The sequence below is a fragment of the Hevea brasiliensis genome, chromosome 17 (assembly GCF_030052815.1).
Source record: "Hevea brasiliensis isolate MT/VB/25A 57/8 chromosome 17, ASM3005281v1, whole genome shotgun sequence".
In the NCBI taxonomy this organism is placed as follows: Eukaryota; Viridiplantae; Streptophyta; class Magnoliopsida; order Malpighiales; family Euphorbiaceae; genus Hevea; species Hevea brasiliensis.
The window spans coordinates 11095130-11111742 of record NC_079509.1 but is presented as its reverse complement, the minus strand read 5'-3'; the positions used below and the strand labels follow the sequence as shown (position 1 = coordinate 11111742).

Below are 16613 nucleotides of genomic sequence, written 5' to 3'. Positions count from 1 at the left end.
TACGAACTCTTCCTTTTGATTTCTTTTTGCTCCCAAAAGCTTTACTAGGAGGAAAGAACAAGAATTTGTGTTGGGAACTTAGGCTTTATTTGGGTAAAAACCAAGAAAAGCAAGCTTGGTAAAGCTTGGCTATGGTGGACAATGGGAGAGCATGGGTGACGTTTTTGAAGAGAGAAAGGGCTGCTGAAATTTTCTAGAGTTCTGCCTCATTTATCCCTTCTTATTGAATTTTAATTGTCTTGCTTTAATGTGATTGGCCATAGCATTTTTAATTACCTCATGCTTACATAAGCATGAGGTAATAAATCCCATTATTTCCATTTACTTTTCTTTCATTGCTTATTCATTTTTTTAAATAAATTTTCATTAATATTTGTTCATATTTTATGTCATATAATTCACTTGCATAAATGGACAAGTTGGTCAAAAATCATCTATGAAGACGAAATGACCAAAATGCCCTCCATTTAGCTTACCGGGCTAAAATTGTCTGTACCAATTAAAAAAATTTTATAAGTATTTTCTTGGCATTCTAATGCCATAAAAACCTCAATGACCCTTCTCTGGAGTCCCAAAAATTATTTTATAATTTTTCCACTGGGTTTAGGGCTCCTAGTTGCGAGAATCGCAACTTCTCACTAGGTTACCCATCGCTAGGGCACCGGCTCATTTAACTTGGTTGTATTTTATTTCTAAAATTTTTCCTAAATTTTTATGATTAATATTTGAGTTAATTATGGTTGCTCTCTTTAGTTTAAATATTTTTCCGGACGTTCTAGCTGTCCGGACCGACACTGGTCACCGGAACAATAGAATCTACGGAATTGCTACCGGGAGGGTGTTACACGTGACATGTACAGCCTCACCTAGAGATGAGGAGGGAAGCTCATACCCTAGGAAGGAGAAGGAAACCTTCCCCTCCCTGGAGGGCAGGAGCCGGCTCCGGATAGTTAAGAAAAAAAAACAAAAAACCCTAAAGCGAGCTAAACTTTGAGAGAAAATTCTCTCTCTAAACACATTATAGAGAGAGAGAGAAAGCTCCGTGGCTTGGAGTTCAATTCATTTTATCAAGCTCTTACTCACGTAGTTTGCTTATTTTGCTAAAAGCTCTTACTCATGCTTCCAATAATTTGTTATTGTGATTTGTTTTTTATAATTTTTGTTTAAGCTTGAAATTTTTAAATTGAGTTTTCAATACCAATATTAGTTCTAAATTCTCTAAAACTCACTCTATGTTATTGTTCAATTTTACCATCTATGGAAATGAGAATTAAAAATTGAGAGAGAATAAAAGGAACTAAAATAGAAAGGAGGAATATGCAGGGGATTAACAATGAGAATAAGAAAAAGCGGAAAGCGAAATGATAAAATGTAAGAGATATTATTTTAATATATCATTTATTTATTTTAAAATGTCAAGTATATATATATATATATATATATATATATATATATATATATATATATATATATATATATATATATATATATGTATTCACTTCACTCGTATGACTGTACAGCTTTATAATGGCCATAAGAGAATGAGATTGTTGCGTAGCTCAACTGTTCAACCTTCTCGCAGGTTATCGATTGATTTGCCCTGGAAAGAATCGAGACCTTTTTTAATTTTCTCTGCTCACCCGAAGAAACCCTGTACATTTCAAACGGTTATACTTTGGTGGTGTCGTGACAACAACAGCTTCCTTTCAATGCTAGAGAATGGAGATGGAGCAGCAGAGGCTGTGGCGTTCTTCCCCAGCTCGATAGAGATGCTTGGGTTTATTTGTTATTCGGCTGATGGGCTCTTGTTCTCAAGTTAGTTGCTGGGCCTCTTTCTTTTTTTTTTCCCTTTAATTTCAGCTTTTTTTTTTTTTAAATTAGAATTTATATCTTGATTTTTTTTGTTAAAAATGTAAAGATAAAATTGTGCATTTAACTTTAATTTTTTACTTAATATATTGATATCGTCACTTTTATAAAATAAAAATATATTTGTTATAAAAATAAAAACATGAAACATGCAATCATCGGAAAAAAAAAGGAATGTAGCATGATATTTATCGATCAAAATGTGTGTTCTTCAAAGTAAATATTTCTGATAAAAAAAAAAAAATTAAATATTTCAAATTTTATGTTTTTAGAAATTAATATAATTTCCCGAAATGGAATTTAATATATTAGGAAAAATAAGCAAAAACATAATCCATTAATCTAAATCATATGCAAATCAACATCAACAGCGAACCCCATCATACTATCCACCACCCTAAACTGGTAAATTTTAATATTACTCGGTGGGTTCCACAAGTTTTCTGCCACGTGGCGGATTTCAATTGCACGATCACCTAAATCTCTGTCCACCTTCAACCACTCCACATGTCCCTTTTTATTATTAATTTTTTTAAAAAAAATTTAATCTCTCCCTAAAAAATACGCTTTTCTTCACCCTCAGCTTGGGATCCAAACCTTCAGCCTAGGACCCGAACCTCAGCTTTGTTCCTCTGTTCGTTGAAAATTTTGCACACTATTTCGATCGCTTTATCTCTCTCCCTCTCTCTCTCTCTCTATCTCTTCTGAGGTTAGAGACGGCTCATTACTCTATTTCTTTCTGCATCTCTTGATTCAAACCCTAAGTTATTTAACAAATTCACAGTTTTAGAAGATCTGTTTCGAGTTTAAACGGAGGCGTCAGGGCGAAACCGTGAGTCGCTTTCTCCTTCTGGAAACCCTAACTTCTACTCTCTAGAAGCTAATTTGTCTTGAAAACCGAATCTGCGCCAGGGATTTGGTGCTTTAGGGGCGGGCAGCTGCATTTCAGCTTTTCTTGTGTTTTTACAATTGTATTTGTGATAAAGAAGTTTTTGTATTGGATTTGAATTTTGGTGTGTTGCTCTTGATCTTATGTGAATTTGGCGACAAATGTGAGATTTTAGGCTAATTTATAGGTTTAGGCTTTGCTTGCTTGCTGAGGAAAGGTAGGGAAGGAAAGGAAATGAGGATTCTGGGCATTGTGTTTGCTTGTTTTTTTTTTTTTTTTTTTTTTCTCTGGTTCATTTCAGTTTTTTTTTTTTTTTTAATAAATTTGATAAGAAACTGTAGTTGGTTATTCTGCGAAGCACTATTTCTCGGGCTGCCTTTAGAAATGTTCCTAGATATGGAGTATTTAGTGTTCAAATTTTATCTTACATTGTTATTATTATTATTTTTTTTCTTTTTCTTGCACACATTTACTCTGTAACCTAAAAAGATTAAAAAGGTTTAGGTTTTTTTTTTTTTAAATGAGATTTCAACTGCTTTATATATTGTTATTAGTGTATTCTTATTCTTCTGTTTCTGGGTCGTTCAATATTTGTAGTGCTTAGAGTTAAGTTAACAGTGGTGGCATTTGTTGCCCTCAAGTCTCTTTTTGCTAGAGAGAGGGTTTTTCATTTCCACTTGGCTGGAGCTTTCTCAGCTCTATGCACTGAATTCCCTCTTGTGGATTTTTCACTTGCTTGATTTACTCCATGCTATTATCTTGTCTGGACTCTTACCTGGCTTGTAACCAGAGAATCTTTTTGTAACATGTGTACATTGCTTGTGAAAAGGAAAAAATTTGCATTAGGCCACGGAGTTATATCTTATCAAGCATGTTGTGTATGTAGCAGATTTTCTACTCATTAGTTAATGACCAAAGAGTCCACAGAAGAGCAAGTTTTGTTGTTCTTAAGTATGCCAAGTGGAGTTTGTGGACTTGTATCTGACCAAAAAAAGGTGGTATAATAAATATAGATGCAGCTGTTCTAGTATTTTTATGGAGCCTTTGGGATTAAGGCTTAGTTCCTCTTCTGGTTGTTACCGTTGGCAATGACCCAACATATATAGTGTGTTTAAATGTGGGAGTATAGGTACTCTGTATTTTAGGACATGTGCCACTGCATATTTTCCTTCTTTAGTTGGGTTGAAAAGTGCTTGTTGGTATCAAGGTCTCAAATATTGTGACGGGTCTTACTATTGATATCAATATCGCATTTAGTCTGTGAAATTTTTAACCATGGTGGAAGATTGATTGATTCTATAGTCTTATTCAACATTATTAATTAAATTTCTTATTATCAGTTAAAGTTGATGAGGTTTAAATATCTTGCAAGTTCTTCCATGTTTTAGAGTTTTCCACCAATCCTTTCTTTTGTATTTTCCTACTCTCTTTTGGTAGAAATTTATGAATGTCCAAACACAAATGTGTAAGAGAAGGGCGTAGTATGAGTTTGTTTATTCTGTTTTTTGGATAAATTACTTGGACATGTGAACTTTTATAGTGTAAAATTCACTATAGATTAATGGTTTTGCTATGATTGATGTATTCTTACAAGTCAAAAACTAAAATGTTTGGTGTCTCCTAAGTATTTGTATTATTAATTTATTGGTTAGTGTTGATATTTCTCTTTCTTGGGGCAAGGAAACTGTAGGGATGTGCAAACGGTTGATTTGGTTTTGAACTGAACCAATAAACTGAATAACTGTATGGCTAAACTATGAGAGCCAAATTGATTAATTAGGTTCGGTAATTCGGTTTTGGCTACTCTCCCCGTCAACAAATACAAGGCAAAAAACAAAATTCATGCCCACTTGCTCATCAGTCATCTTCTCAAAAATTTCTGCAACAAACTACTCAACAATCACAAACCAATGATTCCAATAAATCACAAATCAACAACCAACAACCAAAGCTCATAAAGAAAAATCAAAATTCCAATTAAACTAGCAATTCAATTGAAAACAAAAAAATTAACAATCACACATCTGAACTTCCCTTTAATCACAAACAACCAATAACCCACCAATTTCAATCTTAAATATCCAGCAAAATCCCAAAGAAAAACCCCAAATTTCTCATTAATTTCACTGTCAACAAGAACAGAGGATGGAGGACAGAAGGACCTTTTGTGGTAAGAAGAATGAGCAGGAATGGAGCAAAATGGTTGGATGAAACCTTCAAGTTGAGGTGAAAGGGAGCGACAGCGTCGAGTTGAGGTGACTTTGAGGAGGATGGCTGATGGCAACATGTGATGCCTTGAGAGAGGGAGGGATAGAGGTGAGAGGTAGAGAAATCGGTCAGTGGAGTGTGGGCAGTGGGTTGGAGATCTGTTGGGAATGAGAAAGAGAAACTAGGTGAAGGGTTATTAATATATAGGCAGTAAAACGACATAGCATGACATATATAGGTTCGGTTATTTTGGTTTTTTAACCTTAATAACCGAACAGAATAACTAAATTTTCCTAAAACAACAAATCAAATTGAACAGTGTAGACCCAAAAGCTGAACTGGAAAATCAAATTTGAATGGTTCTGTGCAGTTTTTAATGGTCCTCGCAAAAGGGGAGGGTGTAACTTTGCTGTAGAGTGACACCTTGATATTCCATTCCTATTTTGTGTTGTACTCATGTATTTTGAAGGGGCTCTTTTTCTGTGGTGGTGTAGTCAGTTGGGAGTTTCAGTTACCATGGGATTTTTTTTAAGGATTTGCAATTGGTTTGTAGGTTCAATCTGTCATGTTTGTTTCATATTAGCTGTATTTACATGAAATATCAACCAGAGTAGTTCTATCTAAGAGGTTGTCATCCAGGAGAAGTTGAATCCATGGGAAGGTTGTGGATCATTTGCAATCTGTTTGGTTGGAGGGGAGGAAATTGAAAACAAAGAAATGAGTAATAATGAAGGAAAGGATTGAGAAAGGAAAAATAGCTGCCATTCCTTTGAATTGTTTGGTAACTATACTTTCCTTTTAGTCATTTATTTTCCTCATCCTTTTACTTTCCTTTTATCTCTGAACTTTGACTGTTAGAGAGGGGTGCAGGAGAAGTCCTTTTCTCAGTCTTTTCTTATTTAGTATATATGATGAATGAACTGTGATGAGCCCTACAAAGATGACCAGTAAGGTGAATCTAAATGCCTGTGGTGTGGCCAGATGGAGGGAGGACATTTAAGTCCTATATTTTATATGCCTACTGCGAATGGAATTTAAGAGGTCTTTGGGGCTTGTGTTTGAATTAGCAATTCATCATTTATTAAATTTGTCAAATTTAAGTGTTTGCTGTTGGAAACTATCCTTTTGGGGGATCTGGTATTGCCTGGAAAGTAATGGAGCTTACTAATGTATGCTGGCCATGTCTTTTTAAGTTAGTTGAGCAATGAAATGAGAGACCCTTTTGGTTTTGATGAAGGGAATATTTGAAGTCATACACTGTTTGAAGAAATGTTGGTTAAAATTTTGTACTGGAGATCACATTGGGATATAGTTGTATTTGCAGCCTATTCTGAATTTTAATGCTTTATCAGTTGATTAGAAACTATGGTTAGCGGCTACTAGGTATTGGTGGGATGCAGCACAATGATTTTTATTTGATGTACTGAATGATATTTTAGAAACTACTGACCCTATTGAGGTGGATTTCTTTTTCTTTAGAGGGCAGTTTGGTGCATAGAGATCAATCTTGCTTTCATTCTCAAGCTTAGTTGGTGGTTTTGTGTAACCATCTGATGCAGGTTATCTAGGTTATGAAAATTGGAGTTTATCCAAATCACACTATACAATGTTTGGTGGATGGGTCCAAGATCAGTATTTGGTATGACATTTTGCTTTTGTGGTATGCATCTTCTTGTTGTTGCTTTTACAAAAATGTACAAGTTTTATGCACTTACTGTCATAAGGAGGTTTGTAATGTTCTTTTTCACCAAATAAGACTAATTTTCTTGTGCTTATTTCCCAATTCCCACTGGAACTTCGCAAAGCCATTTATATGGACATATTCATTTCCTTTGGTTTCAGGATTAGTTGAATTTCTTGTTTTGGACTATCCTTTTTTTGTGTACTACTTGCAAATAATATGGTATTTCTGTTTGCATTGCATATAAGAACTCATTACCATTACTTTTGTCTTGATGCCCTAAGTCTCATTGTGTGCAGAATGAGATTCTGAATGACTTGAACATGGCGGTTGGAGTGACACGTAAATGAGCAGAAAGGAGGTTTGAACTTGCTTGTGCTTGAAAAATTTTCATGCTATTTTATTCTCATCAATAGAATGTCAAGTTGTAAGGACTTGAAATTTTTTATTTTCATTGTAGGTATTGATATTCCTGCCACAAAATTTTAGCTGCTGACAATTTGTGTGTTGGATTCTATGCCTGGCAACGAAGTTGGAGATAGGATCCATAATTTCTTTGGCCAGGGGAACTTGTCTCATGGCTCTCCTGGCCAGCACCACTCAGAGGTTGTTGATGGGACCTGGCCTGTGCTAGGTAACAATCCGTGGGCTGGTGGTCAGAGACAAATTGGCACACCTTTTTCTAATTTGAAGAATCACTCTCTACAGCAATCAGGTACCACTCATGAACATTGAATTAGTCGGTTTTGATGATCAGTATTGTTTTCTATATAGTATATTATTAAAAACGGGATTTTTTTTCCTTCTCTTTCTCCTTTTTGTCTCAAGACCAGACTAAGGACTCGATGATTTGAAGTTTATTTGTGTGGTATGGTTTGAAGGCTTTTCTGTTACTAAATGTCCTTTCAATTTTTTATTTTTACATTAGCTGATTCTGAGAGAGGACATGGGGAACAGTCATCAAGTGCGCAGCATGGTGTGAATTTTTCTCAATCAATTCTGAGGCCTGAGGTTGTTAGAAGTCAATCTCAAAACCAACAACCAACTTTGAATGGCTATACGCATGGGAATCAGGCTTTCCAGACAAGGCAGAGTGATGCAAACTTTTTGGGAGTGGATACGGAACCTGATCGATGTAATTTAACATCAAGAGGCTTTTCAATTCTTGATGCACAGTTAGGAAGTGGTCCTGCACTTCACAAGAACAATTCAGCAACGATGGATTTTAATGAATCTCCTGTTAATTTTGATTTTTTGGGAGGTCAACAGAAAATGAGCAGCCAGCATCCTGGCATGTTGCAATCTTTACCAAGACTGCAGTCAGGGATTAGAGATATGCAGCCACTACAGCAACAGGTCATGCTCAAGCAAATGCAAGAAATTCAGAGGCAGCAACAGCATCAGAAACACCAATTGCAGCAACAAGGAGTAAGGCAACTGAATTCTGTAAATCAGGTTTCCTCTTTCGCAAAACAGGCTGCGGGTAGTCATCCATCAACTTTGGTCAATGGGATTCATATGCATGATGCATCTAATTATTCATGGCAGCCTGATCTTATGGCCGCTAATACAAACTGGCTACAGCGTGGTATGTCTCCAGCTATGCAAGGATCCTCTAGTGGGTTAATGTTTTCCCCTGAGCATGGCCGGGCACCGCCCTTGGCAGGAATGATTCCTCAGCAGGTTGATCAATCGCTTTATGGTGTTCCTATCTCTGGATCAAGAGTTGGTCCAAGCCAATACTCTCCTGTCCAAATGGATAAGTCCACAATACAGCAGATATCAGGCAGCAGTAATCCCTTTTCAGGTAATCAATATGCTGGGTTTCCAGACCCAGCTAGCATGCAGGATGGTACTTTTTCTTCCAGGCAGGGATATCAGGGAAAAAATATGTTAGGGACTGCTGATAGCCAAGGCCTAGATGGTGGATTTGATTTGGAAAACTTGCAGCAAGTAGATCCCCATCAAAGCAATGGGCCTGGGCTGGATTTTCATGGGAGGCAAGATCTAGGTGGTCCATCAGAAACATCACTGGAGAAGACAGCAATGCGGGTTGCCCCTTCACAGAATGTGGCTACCCTAGACCCAACTGAAGAAAGGATTTTGTTTGGTGCAGATGATAATCTGTGGAAAGCTTTTGACAGAGGTACCAACAATGGAGCTGGAGGTTTTAATATGTTGGATGGCATAGATTTTCTTGGTGCATTTCCTTCTGTGCAAAGTGGGAGTTGGAGTGCTCTTATGCAGTCGGCTGTAGCAGAAACGTCAAGTGCTGATACAGGACTGCAAGAAGAGTGGACAGGTCTGACTTTCCAGTGTAGTGAACCCCCAGCTGAGAATCAACAGACCCCAACTATGAGTGATAGTGGGAAACAGCAATCCACTGGAGTTGACAACACTAACAGATTGCAGGTTGCCTCCATGCCAAATCCTATACCCTATAATATGTGTGATGGCGTGAACTCAAGTATCAACTATAACAATATGCCTGGGGTTAAGCAATCTGGAGCGAATATATCACATGAATGGCGAGAGAGGTTGCATACTGGTTCTTCTCAAAGATTTGTTCAGCCATTTTCTGGAGAGGGAACCAAATGGTTGGATTGCAATCCTTTACGAAAGCCAGTTTCTGAAGGCAGCCATAGTTATGAAGGTGTTCAGGCCTCAGATGCAGAATCAAATGCAAAGAACATTTCAGGTTCTTGGGCAAATCAACAGGGCATATCCTCTTATAATACTGGTAGCCAACCAGGCGCTAAACCAAATGGTTGGAAGTTTGTTGATTCTGCGCCTGGTGGCAGAGGTACTGTTTTGAAGAACCAGGGTAATGAAAACACATTGCAATCTTCTCAGAATACTGAGCGGAAGAGTCCCATGTTTGAGGTAATGGGTTATGGTACTGTTACATGGAAGACTGATTCTGTTTCTAATTCAATTGCTGAATTGGAGAAATCCACCACTGGAAGCCCACAGTTGAATAGAGAAGATTCTAACCTGAATGATGTTGCTGCATTGCCTGGTTCAAGTGCTGTAAGGGCTAACGAGGAAAGCAGCCAACAGCTTCCCAATGGTAATAACATTGACATCTGGAAACATGTTGGTTCTTCAGTCAAACCTAAAGAACGTGAGTTTCCAGGAAAATACCAACCTCATATGGATAAGAGTCATCACACTTTTGAGTCATCTGGAAATAATAACTTGGGCAATGGAGCAGTTGAAACTCATGATTACCTTGATACAAAAGAAAGGAAAACTGATAGCTTTCACAATGTATCTAATCATATGTCTACTAGTGACGTCAGAGAAAATGCTTGGCAAGATGCAAATGATTCACAGACTTTGTCTGGGGCAAAACTAAAATCATCTGGCCATGTTGGTCGAAAGCCTTCGGGAGTTCGTAAATTTCAGTATCATCCTATGGGGGATCTGGATGCTGATGTTGAAGCTTCTTATGGAACAAAACATGTTACACATCCACAGTCCACCCAAATGCAGGTTTCTCCAGGGTTAAAAGGTCATGATCATGGGGGTATTGGGCAATCAAAATTTCCTATTCAGATAGCTAGAAATTCTGTGGATATTGACAAGGTAATTATTGGTTTTGCTCTATTAGGTTTTCCATTTCTTTTTCCTCATTTTCTGAATTTTAGAATCATGCTAAGCCCCTTTTCTGGTGTTGCATGCAAACCAGAAACAAGTCTTCAAAAGATTTGTTGACAATATCTCTTTTAATACTTATTCACAGCTTTGTTTTCTGAGTCAAGGAGAAACAAAAGGCTTAGATGAGATATCTGCAAAAAATATTCTTCCACGTTCTGCGCCTAGTGCTCACGCAACAAGCAAGACAACACCCTCGAGGTAGTTTATTTATTTTGCTATAGTTATTTCAGGTGATAATAATGATTTCATCCAGCATTTCTATTACTTCCTATTAACTGACTGTTTGTATAGTTTGCTTTCCATGGTGGCACTCAGTCCCCCTCTCTTCCTCCTTTTTCCTACTTAACTTTTTCTGTTGTCAGTTTCATGAGTCATGCATTCTATGTTCAAATTCATTGCAGTCAAAATATGCTTGAGCTTCTTCATAAGGTGGACCAATCAAGGGAGCGTGGAAATGCAACACATTTCATTTCTTCTGACTGCAATCAGTCTTCTGAGATGCATGATGTCCAAAATTCTGATGAATCTGTTCACCTCCAAAAAAACCAGGCTTCTGCTTCTCAAGGTTTTGGTTTACAACTTGCTCCCCCATCTCAACCCTTGCCTAGTCAAGACCATGCCCTATCTTCTCAGAGCCCCTCACAGACAAATATCGGCCCCAGTTCAACTCATGTCACTTCTGAAATAGGGGAGAAAGGTCATAGATGGCTGGCTTCCACATCTTCTGTTCAGGGCTTGCCTTGTGAAACGTCTCAAGGAGAATTGAGGAATAATATTTCTGGTACCTCAGGACAAACTGGCAAGAATGCCCAGGGAAAATTTTCTGCTGCTCTTTCCCCTGGATTTCCTTATTCAAGAAGTCATATCCATAATCCGCACATGTATGATATGGGCACATGTGCAGCGACCACTCAACCTGTCAATGCATATTTTGATAGGTTTGCATCTCAGTCGAAACAGATGACCGAGTCTTTTCAGAGAGCTCATAGTGGCCAGTCAGCACTGGCAATAGTGCCAGACAGGTCTAGAGTTACTTCACATAATGATGTTACTTCCTCCGGTGAGATGCATCAGCTGAGTAATAACAAGCAAAATTGCAAAAAAGATTCAGCCCGGCAATTTCCTGTTTTGGAAGTTGTGCCAGCTCCTCAGGGTTCTAATATATCTGGCACATCACAGGAGAATGCTTCTGCAAGAATGTCAGTTACTGATTGGACCAGTATTTCAATGCAGCAACGTTCATTTGATGCGCAGGCTTTTAAGGCGTCAACCAATATGTTTAAGTCCAATTTTCATTCAAATAAAGACTCAGAAACAACTTCCTCTATACCACAGCAGTTAGAAGGTCAAGGAGTACAAATGGTAGGGAATGGTCCATCTGAATCTGGTGCATGTTCTGTGAATTTTCATGGTTTTGTTGGGAAAGAACAAGCAGCAAAAGGAGATCCATGCCAGCAAGTTTCACCTGATAATGACCATGCGTACAAGACAATGTCTGTCTCAGAAGGGAAAGAATCTGTTGCAAATCCTCTTACTGGCACTTCTCTTATGAAGCCTGCCAGTACCCAAAGAGAGATTGAAGCATTTGGCCGATCTTTAAGGCCAAATAGTAATTTACATCAAAATTACTCGTTGTCGCGTCAAGTGCAGGGCTTGAAAAATGAAGAGGTAGATCCAGACAATAGCAGTTTGAAGAGATTTAAAGTTCCTGATGGTGCCATGGATGCTCAGCAGCTAGGGCCCCCAGGAGGACAGCAGTTCTATGGTCACAATATGGTCAGGGATGCATCAACAAATTGTGATTCGATTCCCACAAGAGATTCTAAGATGCTAAGCTTTCCGGCAAGACTGACGGATGTTCCGGATGCAAATATGCCTTCTCAGGGCATGCTTGGACTTGGTCACAATGATACTCAGAATTTTGCTAATTGTAGTGCAGTACCTGTGAGAACTGAACAGTCTCAGATCAGTCACCAGATGGCCCCATCATGGTTTGATCAGTATGGCACCTTTAAAAATGGGCAGATATTACCATTGCAAGATGCACAAAAAACTGTCTCCATGAAAACTATGGAACTTCCTTTTGCTGTTGGAAGGCCTTCCAATAGTTTACATGCTTATGGTCCAATGAAGCAAGAAAATGTGATTGCTGCGGATGCTAGTCAGCATGGTCTTCTGCAAAAGGGTTCAATCACCTCACCGCTCCCTCAGTTAATGTATCCTGATACTGCTGATGTGAGCTTGGCTGCTGTGAGACCAAAGAAGCGTAAAAGTGCTACATCAGAACTTGTACCATGGCATAAACTAGTGGTGCATGGCCTTCAATGGCTTCCGACCATCAGGTGATCTACATAAATTTCATGTTGATGAGTGCCTTGTCTCTATTGATGAAACTGATGCATTATTCATTATTTTTTTTTTAAATATCTTAATCGGCTAATGCAGGAAAAGTGCATTTCCTATATATTCTTGTGTATTGTATAATATCCATTCTCCAACATTTTTAACACATGCTGAATTTATTGTTTGTAGTTCGGCTGAAGTGGACTGGGCTTGTGCAACAAACAGATTGACTGAGAAGGTTTGTTCATAACCAAAGCAGGCTTTCCTAATTTATTAAGCTGTTACTGTTTTCCTTCTTAGGTCTTTGATATTTATCTGTGTTATAATTGCTTCATTCAATGACAGTTGGAAGATGAAACTGAAATGGTAGAGGATGGACCACCAGGGTTTAGATCAAAGAGGAGGCTTATATTTACAACACAGCTTATGCAGCTGCTGTTTCACCCTCCTCTGGCCTCAGTTCTGTCTGCAGATGCTATGTCACATTATGAGAGTGTTGTACCCTTTCTTGCTCGATCAACCCTGGGAGATGCTTGCAGCACACTCTGTTGTGTTGGAAGCGATACTTCTGTGCCTTCTGGCAGCGGAAATCTGTAGGGCTGCGCTTAATCACATTGAAGTTTCTCTAGCATGCTTTTTAATTGTTGCAACATTTATTGCTTTTGTGCTGAGGACATATGATACCATCCATGCTAATAACAAGTTTTTTTGTCTTTCCTCAGCCTGCCTGAGAAGTTCAAAACATCTGAGAGAATCAGCAAACAATACTTCTCAAAAGTTGTGGAAGACCTGATCAGTAGAGCAAGGAAGCTAGAAAATGATCTCTTGAGGTAACACTTTGGTGTCTTCTGTTCCAATATTGAGTTGCATATCTGAATGGTAGTGAAAAAATTTTACGGAAGCTTGTTGAGTGTGTTTGGTTTTGTGTTTGTGTGTGTGCTGTTTGGGGGGTGGGGTGGGTGGGGACCTTATCTTCTTCAAATTTTGTTTGGTTTATGAAATGGATAGAACTGAGTTGTGTATGTTCATAACTGAGATGGATGATTGGGAAGACTACGAAAATTGGTCTAGAAGGTGATGCGTACACATTAAAAGAAAAGTTTGTGATAACAAATTGAATTTTCTTCCAATTGATAAATGTTGATCTAGTTTGAAACTATTTGAAATTGGGAGGGATTAATGTTTTTCCAATTGGGCTGGCTAGCATATTATCAGTATTTTGCATGAGCATAAAACAGTGCCATATTTTCATCCTCTCATTCTCTCTTCCCTCCTGTTGGTGCTGGAACTTCTTTTCGTTTGTGTCATTCTCAACATAATATTTATAAAAATAATGTATTCTCTGTACCAATCTCATAGTTCCTGTGCTACTTATTGATAATTCAGATTGGATAAGAGGGCATCTGTTCTAGACTTGAGAGTGGAATGCCAAGAGCTAGAGAAGTTTTCTGTTATCAACCGTTTTGCCAAGTTCCATGGCCGGGGCCAAGCTGATGGGGCCGAGACCTCATCATCCTCTGACGCACCTCTGAAATCCTGCCTCCAGAGATATGTTACTGCACTTCCAATGCCTAGAAATCTCCCTGACAGGGTACAATGTTTTTCACTTTGATCATTAATTGATTGATTTTTATCTCTTTCTTGGCCAAATATCTCCACATCCATCATTCTTCCCTGATTCATATTCTACCAACTTGTATACTGGCCCTTGCTCACCATAGAACCACACAGATGGGAACATAGGAAGTTTGGATGCCAGATTGTCTCCTTAAAAGCAATGGAGGCTGTTAGATCTTTTTAATCTAGGCCATTGATATCCTATTCATTCTTGAGAGATTAACCTGGTCTTGTATACTTCATTGAATCATTAGAGGAAATTGGGTTCCCTGAAATGTTTTTTCAGTAAATGGGGGACAACAGATGGCAGTCTGGCTCAGCAATGATATTCACACATAGCTAAAAATTTATTAAGTGTGTTTCTTTGCTTGCAAGGCTTCTGATCATAGATTTCTGTGTGATATAAGGGTTTACATTTTTCCCTCTTCTTTCTGGAAGAAGAAAAGAAAAGGGAAAAAAAACAAAAAAAAAAAAAAAAAGGAAGAGGGATGGATGTTTGGTGGGGAGGGGGTTGATTAGGAGGGGGGCAGCAAATTTTGAAGTCCAAAGTCTTGAATTACCAGCTGTAGTGCAATAATGATGTTATTTTAAATTTAGCCCGTCTATTATTTTGTACAAATTGGTTGAACTTTCACAATTATTTGGGGGATTTCTTATTGAAGAAATTGAGAAAAATGTAAAGATTCTGAAGTTGCCAAAATACTGGAGAAGTTTCCATAATTGGTTTCCCAACAGCTTACTCTGTCACTCTTTATCTTTTTTTCTCTTCCTCTGCATCATCCTCTTCTTTTATGGATCTAACTTCATTTTAGGTTTGCTTACTTTTGACTTATTCCCATTTAATTATGAATTCAGATATGAGCTCAAACTTGGAATTACAGCTTTATTAGTATTTTTCTTTTTGGTGCATTCACAAGGCAAAAGGTGCCTGTGTGCTTTATGGTTACTCAGAAATTACCTTGTTCATGATACTTGTAGGACTTCCTGGGATGGGAAAATAACCAAAATTTTCTTTTTTACACCTGCCTAATATGTAAAATAACAGAACATGAAACTTCAGAGCTGCTCTTGGAAAACCCTGGGATACTTTATACGGACTATTTCTACGTAATTAATATGTTAATATGAAAATTTATTTAATTTTTGTTGTGTTCCTGTGTTTTTATTATGCTTTTCACTTTTATAAAAAAAAAAATTATGTATCTGAAGCCCTTTTTGTAAATTCAGTTATTAAAATTTATTGCAGTTTCCCTTATTCTCTTTGTTTCGATTTCCTCTGAGTTAATGTAGCATGTTTTGATTGCTAATTGATGTGAAACATGGTCCAAATTTGACTCAACTCTGATGTTCTTTTAAGTATATTTAGGCAAGTTTCTACCCCTTTTTGGCTGTTTATTATGTCTGCTTCTGTTACCTATATTGGCATCATTATTTCTCACTATGTTAAGTAATGTGATTCTAAAATGGTAGATGGAGTTGAAGCTACATTTAAAAAAAAAATGTATGGATGAGCTGCATGATAGGGTAGTTCTCTCATCTTTCTTAAACCCATTGCTAGAGCAAACAGGATTGAATCTTAGATCTCATGAACGACTCTGAACTAATAAAGGGGGTGTTGACGAGCAAATAAGAAAATACAAGATTACTGAGGTTCTCATGTGCTGCAACAAGTAGAGAAGTGGTTGATCATATTTAGAGAGGGATGACACCATTTAGTCTGATCATTTTTTAGTACGAGGACCAAACCTGGTTTGGGTAAAGACTTGCTGTAATATTTTCAATAGTTTGACCTCAAGACTCCTGCACATCTTAGCTCTGTTTATTTCTCAAATCACATTTTCGCAGCGAGAACTTCTAAATTTCTTAGTTCATGGATGCCTGGTATGGACATTATTCATTGATTCTTTCATCTTGATTTGCCATGTTTTAGCTCACTTGGTGCAAAAATTCGTGCTTAGTTTTACTTGGGACGGATTGGTTCTTGGTAGTAATTTGAGCAAGTTCTCTCTTTCTAGTTCTGAAAGTTTTTTTTTTTTAGGAAAATATCTTAACAAGTTATTAGCAAAATTATTGCCAAATGGGCATGTAGTATACTGAACGATCACTTTTAATTTCCATATTTATTATTAAACTTTAAAAGACTTGAATTTTTATTGCCTATGGTGAGACTAACCTATTAAATAGGTGAAATCTGGGTAAGTTTTAGTAGTAGGATTAAGATGTTCTCTTTTTGCCTGTGCATGAGTTCTCAGCCGACAAATTGGACTATTTACTACATTCAACAGCTCACATCTTTTTGCACATTTAAGATTAGAATAATTCGCCTTTCTCTCAGGTTTCAATTAG

At 37.5% G+C, this 16613-nt stretch overlaps 1 protein-coding gene across 2 annotated transcripts; it reads left to right on the top strand.

The window, feature by feature from the left end:
- The first annotated feature begins 2465 nt into the window (after positions 1–2465).
- On the top strand, positions 2466–16164 carry LOC110656942 (uncharacterized). Of its 2 annotated transcripts, none has more exons than XM_021813946.2 (11): positions 2466–2701; positions 6947–7008; positions 7108–7362; positions 7576–10235; positions 10393–10505; positions 10709–12649; positions 12840–12888; positions 12996–13243; positions 13373–13480; positions 14037–14241; positions 15246–15522. In XM_021813946.2, the coding sequence occupies exons 3-11, from the start codon at positions 7164–7166 to the stop codon at positions 15393–15395; spliced, it is 5673 nt and encodes a 1890-aa protein (XP_021669638.2). In that variant the 5' UTR covers positions 2466–2701; positions 6947–7008; positions 7108–7163; the 3' UTR covers positions 15396–15522. The 2 variants fall into 2 exon arrangements, with proteins under 2 accessions (XP_021669638.2, XP_021669639.2); XM_021813947.2 differs by lacking the exon at positions 15246–15522 and adding an exon at positions 15835–16164 and having other exon boundaries at positions 2467–2701.
- The last annotated feature ends 449 nt before the right edge of the window (positions 16165–16613 follow it).